At 28.1% G+C, this 7040-nt stretch overlaps 1 protein-coding gene across 1 annotated transcript; it reads right to left on the reverse strand.

Annotated features, from left to right (window-relative positions):
- Positions 1-1308: 1308 nt before the first annotated feature.
- LOC126840054 (uncharacterized) lies at positions 1309-6763 on the reverse strand (the record flags this gene model as incomplete). The annotated part of the gene is made up of 8 exons (XM_050575542.1): positions 6610-6763; positions 6404-6439; positions 4627-4653; positions 3001-3027; positions 2584-2659; positions 2372-2427; positions 1599-1647; positions 1309-1370 (listed from the first exon to the last, which is right to left on the reverse strand). Coding segments are annotated over exons 1-8 (429 nt in total), but the record flags the coding sequence as incomplete, so codon positions are not given.
- Between the last annotated feature and the right edge of the window lie 277 nt (positions 6764-7040).

Genomic DNA, 7040 nt, shown 5'->3' on the forward strand with positions numbered 1-7040 from the left:
CAGGCAGGACTTCCTTTTTGATTTTCTCTTTAACTCACGGAGTTTTTTATTCCTTGCGGCAATATACTAAAATCATTTTATAACATTTGTTTAAATAAATAATAAGTTGTATAAATTATGTAGTATGTATTATATTATAAGTGTAGATGTTTATACATTTTAACTTCGGTGCGGAGCGGAGAAGGTATTGTTTGTACAATGATGTGATTTTATTTATTTAGTTTATTTTTGTTTTATGTGACTAGACCCAAGATATCTCATAAACCGCTAAACCGATTTCTTCGTGTAACAACTCTATAAATCAGAAATCATACCTAAATGGTATTTTAATGGACCGAAAATTAAAAAAAATTACCCCTTTCCCATTGACATTGAGGAAAACACCCAAAAAATTTACACATATTTCAATCTAAAATAGCGATGACCTATAACTTTTTTAAAAATAGTCGAAAAAGTTCCAAATTTATAAGAATTGTTCTTCTAACATGGATCTATCGATAAACATTAGCAAAACAAAAAAATATCACAGACCCTTTCCCCTAGAAGCGATAGCATTTTTTTCTTGTTTTCGCTTTTTCAAGCAAAGTTTTAGAGATTTAGATCTGAAAATTAGTACGATAGTAGATCTAAAATGGAACTAGGACATATACCATTTTTACAAAATCTGTGTCCAAATTTTTTTTTTTTTTTAAGGAAAACCCCAAAAAATAGGGTAAATTTACACTTTGGCCGTAGTCAATTTATAGGATGCTATGTGTGAGTCAATCGACAGTCAACAGGTAATGGAAATATTTGCATTGTATTGTCAATTACGTTATTTTGGTAACCATGACAGTACATTATTGTAGACAGACGATGAACCCTTATCGTATCCACCCTACACAAGAATAAATATTAAATTTTTAGTACATTATTGCTGTTCCCACGATATCTTTTAAACCACTCTAGCTGGTTTGAACATACTATCCACAGATTTGCATCGAAGGGTTTATTTAAAAGTGATTTTATCACTTTCAGTTATAATAAACTCTGTAGACCCTTCCCCACTATGCCCCAACTGTACTGGCTTTTTTTTTACAATTATTAGAGCTTCCAAATATTAGTTAGTTCATATGTAAGCTTAGGTTTCGTAAAATGTAAGTGGACATTTTTTTAAATTTTTTATAGGAAACCGTCTTATAGAACTATTACTGTCAGTCCTTATTTGATAAAAGGTCCCTTAAATTTGTGAATAAAACAGAAAATATTTCAAACTCTATTTCAAGACTTTTTCATCTAATTAGGATAAAATCCTAGTATGAATATTACCTCATTCTCGTTTTTCATATCCTCAGCAATTAACTCCTCGTTATCTCCGAATATCGGATAACCTGTAAAATGTTTGAATTAGTTACATACGAAGTACAGTTCATCAGTTTTAATGAATACAACAAAATCATGTTCCAGTCGTTTCGTACAAGTGCGATTTTTCATTTTGACATAATATTTAATTGTATTGGGCACCACAAATCAATATAAAGAAGGTATAACAATAGTTTTTTCGAAATTTCGTTTTAAAATATATAGCTTACTATGGAAATCAGTCAATGATTACATACCTGATTGGCGTAAACGGATTCGCATCCGCCTACCAACTATTTCCATATTCTAAAATGATTTAAAAATATTTTAATATATTTAAAAATATTTAAACATTTAAAAGTATTTAAATAAAAACTTTTTTCTATGTTTTATACCTTAGTATGGTTTTAAGTTTCAAGAATTATACAATATTGGATTAGATAAAATTATTAATTAACAACTTATACAATAAATAATAGTGTATATAGTTATTAATCTATAGTCAGTGTTGTCAGTTTTTTTGCTTATTATTTAAAAAAAATCTATTTTGAATTGTTTTTCCCACCCCAATACAAGTTTAGTCCAAAAGGTTTAAAACACATAATGACTTATATTAATTACATTTTAAATTTATAATGATGTGTAAATACTGTTTAAAATAATAAACTTCTTAGTATGTTATTTTATAAAAAAAATTATTAATACACATTTTTTTATTATTTAAATTGTATTAGTTTATTAACCTTATTAGTTAGGTTATAGTTTTAGTGAAAAGTTAGTGTTTGAATTTTTTGGCAAAGGAATCTGGCTTATATAAACATAACTGTTGATCCTAATTTAATAAAAAAAGTCTTTGAAATTGGTAAATTAAGAAAAAACATTTCAAAATCTTTTTCAAGAACAATAACCAAAAGCCAAAAATGTATATTGATTATATTAATTTATTATATTGTATCGATGTATGTGTAAAAAATACACTATTATGTGAATTCCGCTATGTGTTAAGGATAAAATAATAAATATAAATTACCTCAGCCATGTAAGCATCATCTTCGGCAATTATCTTCTCAAATTCATCTGCTGCAACTATTTTAATGGATACAGCAAAATTGTTTACCATTCGTTGTGAACAAACCCGCTTTTTATGTTCGATATTTTTTTATTTTATTAGGTACCACATATCAATATTAATGTGGTATAAAAAATAGTTTCTATTAATTTGTGTATACACTTATTACTCACCATTGTCTTTATTTTTTGGTTCTTTATGACTCAGGCGATCGGTGAATCGCTCTACTCTTGCACGATTTTTTTTTACCTAAAATGATACATAAAATAATTTTTCTTATGACATATTTTAATACTAATATTAGTAGAGTATTAAGTTTAAAGACTTATACACAGCTAATTAATAATTCTAGCTAAAAAATTAAATTAAAAGAATCCGGTTTGAATAACCATTATTGTCATATGCTTTAATTAAATTAAAGGTCTTAAAAGTTGCTTAAAAAACTAAAAATATTTTAAATCTGTTTCAAGAACTATAATCAAAAGCCAAAAATGTGCATCGATTGCCATCCCTTGGTTTAAACAGTACATTCTTATATGAGTTTTGCTACTTTTTTATATGTTTAAGATAAAATAATAAATATAGATTACCGCTTCCGTGTACAAACCATCATCGACCTTAAAAACAAAGCATTTAATGTAAAATTAACACTCGTTTTAAATCTATTCTAATTTTTAACAAAAATATTTCTTTATAAATATTAAATATGTTTTCAAATAAAATGTAGTATTATGTAAATTGCGCTACTTTCACAATTGTTTAAGATAAAATTCTAAATATGCATTACTTTTTTCAGTTTCTCTCTGTCTCCTGCCTTAAAAACAAAGTATTAGAAATAACATTAACACTAGTTTTAAATCCATATTAATTTTCAACAAGTAGTCATGTAGTTATGGTTACACATATTCATTTACAATTAAATAATACATTTAAAAAAAAACTTATATATCCATTAACTCCTGCATCTTTGTTAGTATAGAAAGTGTTTGTTTATAGAAACAAACTTTTAATTAGAACATTGCTTCATAATTTTACAATTTTTTGTGATTTCATATTTTGTTGTTATCGTTTTTTCCAAATCCGTCATGGTTCTTCAGTATCTGATATAGTCTCTATAAATGCGGGAGTTCCACAAGGAGGTATTCTATCTCCAGTCCTGTTCAATATCTATACCTCAGACCAACCCACAACTCCTAACACAATGGTTGCAGATTATGCTGATGACAAAGCCGTTTTGTCCTGTAACTCTGACCCACAGATTGCATCCGTCAATTTGCAAAATCATCTTCATTTAACGAAAGACTGGTACATAAAATGACGTTTTAAAATTAATCAATCAAAATCAGTTCATACTACCTTTACTCTAAGACTTCTCCCTTGTCCTGGTGTCTCCCTATACGAATTACAAATCCCCTCTTCTTCCTCTGTCAAGTATCTCGATCTCACACTAGATAAACGACTAATATGGGCTCAGCAATAGCCGTCTGGGGTTACTCAAATCATTAATCGTAAACAATAAATTTACAGATATTAATACTAAACTTCTAATTTATAAAACCCTTTTAAGACCCATATGGACTTAAGGCCTTCAGCTACGGGGTAATGCTAAAAAATCCGATAACAATAAAATTCAATTCTTTCAAAACATTGTCTAAAGAAAATTAATCAATGCACCTCCTTATATCTCTAATTATACACTCCATAACGTCCTTAAATTAAAAACAGTCCATGAAGAAGCTATCTCCTACTATAAAAGATTCCACATTAAATTACTCCCTTACTATAATCCCCTTATAAAAAACCTCTCAACCTTGTCCATTAGTGGTTTCTTCCATCAAAATGTATTCATGTAATTTATCTCTACTTTTATCACATATGCTTATTGTGCTCATTGTACAGACTGTATATTTCTGATGTAAAATAAAAAAATAAAATATATTTTGTTGTCAAAATCATATAAATTTTTTTTTAAACAAAGTCATTGAATTTTTTTAAAATTGTATTTTACATACATATCAGTTATCACCATCCACTGCTCTGTTTTTTCTAATGCACACATTGCACACTCAAGTACACATAATCTGTGTACTTGAAGACCTTTATGATAATAATTAACGGAATTTAAAAAATAGTTCTTAAACAACATTTTTAGTTCCTAAACCTAAAATAGCGCTAATTTTAAAAATGTTTACGATAAAATATTAAATATGAATTACCTCTTCCTTGGTTAATTCCGTTAACACCTTAAAAACAAAATATTACACATAAAATTAATTCTGGTTTAAAATTTATTTTAATTTTTAACATGCTCATTTTTTTATAATTAAAAATGTTTTCAACTAAACTGTAGTAGGTGAGTTATAACAGTTACACTTTATAACACGCGGTTTAATAATACATTTTAATCAATTCTTTAATTATCGATTACCTTCTGTTCATCTGAGTGTAGAAAATATTGGATATTAAAAAGCAAACTATTAAGCATAACACAAAAACTTGTTTTGCATGCATAATAATCATTTTAAAATTTTCAAAATTTTTTAACTAAATTAGGGTATATCTGAGAGCACAGCAATGCGCCAGGCCAAGTTCTAGCAATGTCAGCGGACCTTTACACGAACCAATTCACCCAGTTTTTCTAACCCACATGTCTCTGCTTTCTCCTAAGATAAGCTTTTGTAATTTAAAACATAGATAAAACTCGAATAGCTTAGTATATCGTACAAATTTGAGCGTCTAAAAGTAATCGTTTTTAAAACAGGAGAATTTCAAAAGTTTTCCTTTTTGTTACTGATTCACCGACTCAATCACTCATCATCAAATCTATAAAACACTTTCCGTATAGGTAGAGACGTCAAATTTGGCACAAAGGCAGGTATTATATATAGTGTAACTAAGGGGGAAAGTCTGAGTTCTAAGTAAAAAAAAAGCAAGTTCTGCTTTGGTGGCCACATGAATCAAAAACGTGGCTCTCTGATCCAAATGTTCAAAATGCTATCACCAATGACTCGTAAAATATTTCCACGACGCTGAAGCCAGCAAAAAGGAATGATATCTCCAACAAAACCCTAACAGTGAAGAGCCAAGTTCCAGATCCCTCACAAAAATGTTAGCCTATCAAATTAATGATATCTGCATTATGGTCGATTCTGCTATTTCTTTAGTTTATAACCTCACTTCACTTCTACTTTCATGAGCAACACTGCTCTATTATTTGTATTGCATAACATTTGGCCATATTACTTTTCTGAATGAGTTTCTGAATGGCATAAAACAGACTTGGCCACAATGTGAGATACCACTATTTCGATATTAGAACTTTTGTTGTTATAATCATAATTACTAGTACATAGTTTTGTAATATTGTTACATGGTACTTATATATTATAGTCCTTGTACGACATTTTGAGTTTTATAACCCAAAATAGTGTAGCTTTTAAGGGCATTCGATACCAGCCGGGTTTTCAGTCAAAACACAGGATTATTTTGTCAATCGCACAGGCCGAACCAGTAAACTGATAAGTTATTTGAAAACAGATTTGAACTCCTCCAGAAGTTTACTTAAGGTGCTACAAAGCAATTTTTTCAATTTTGAATTGTAACCCTTTACAAATTTGATTTTAATTTTAAAATTTTATAAAATATTCAAACGTTTCTTATTCATAGTAAGAAAAAAATATCAAAAAAGTACCTTGTAGGATCCTAAGTAAACTTAATAACGAATTCAAATCTGTTTTCTGATTACTAATTGGAATACTAGTTCAGCCTGTGCGATGGACAAAAAATGTACTATTAACAAAATGGCTTTTACTCATAGACAAAATGATTTAAATTAAAAATAATACCATGGCGCTTATACAAAGTGACCAGTTAATTAATTGACATGGTCAAAATGTATTTTAACCATATTTTTTTAAAATATTACCTATACAAAACTCCTTAAAAATGGTCGATATTGAATGCCCTTAAGATAACATATTAAGTATAAATTACCTCTTTCTTCAGTTCTATATTCTGGTGTAACGCCATCTTTAAAACAAAAAAAAAATGAAACATAAAATTTACTCTTGATTTAAATCCATTTTAAAGTATTATTTTTTTTTTCTTCTAATTATAGAAATGTTTTATGTATGTAAGTATGTTTACACTTTTTAATATATGTTATAATACATTAAAAAAAACACTTAAATATTGATTACCTTTTGCTCCTCTGTGAGTGGTGTAGAAAATGATTGTTTAAAAAAACAAATTATTAAGCATAACGCAAAAACTTGTTTCGTATGCAAAATAGCCATTTTAAAAATTATTCAAAAGTTTTCAAGTATATTTCAATTAAATGTAGTATTTAAAGACTGCTTTGGTTTTAACGCCAATTTCAAAGTGCATTTACAAGGAAACAACGTAGGAAATTTTTGCAGCAAAACGGTTTGGATTTGGTAAACCACATTTTATTTTTGTTTGCCTTTAAACATATTTTGTAGATACTGATGTAAAAACAGAATCCAAAAAATATGCTTAAAGACAAACAAAAACAAAATGCGTTTTACCAAATCCGACGGTTTTTTTTTACGAAAATGCGATGAGTAGGTATGGTCGTAATATAATATGTTTTGTTTGTATTATAATGTCC

The sequence above is a fragment of the Adelges cooleyi genome, unplaced genomic scaffold (assembly GCF_023614345.1).
Source record: "Adelges cooleyi isolate 19-005CV unplaced genomic scaffold, UGA_ACOO_1.1 ACOO_flye_CR_arks_rails_tigmint_CR_PRNA_336, whole genome shotgun sequence".
Taxonomy (NCBI): Eukaryota; Metazoa; Arthropoda; class Insecta; order Hemiptera; family Adelgidae; genus Adelges; species Adelges cooleyi.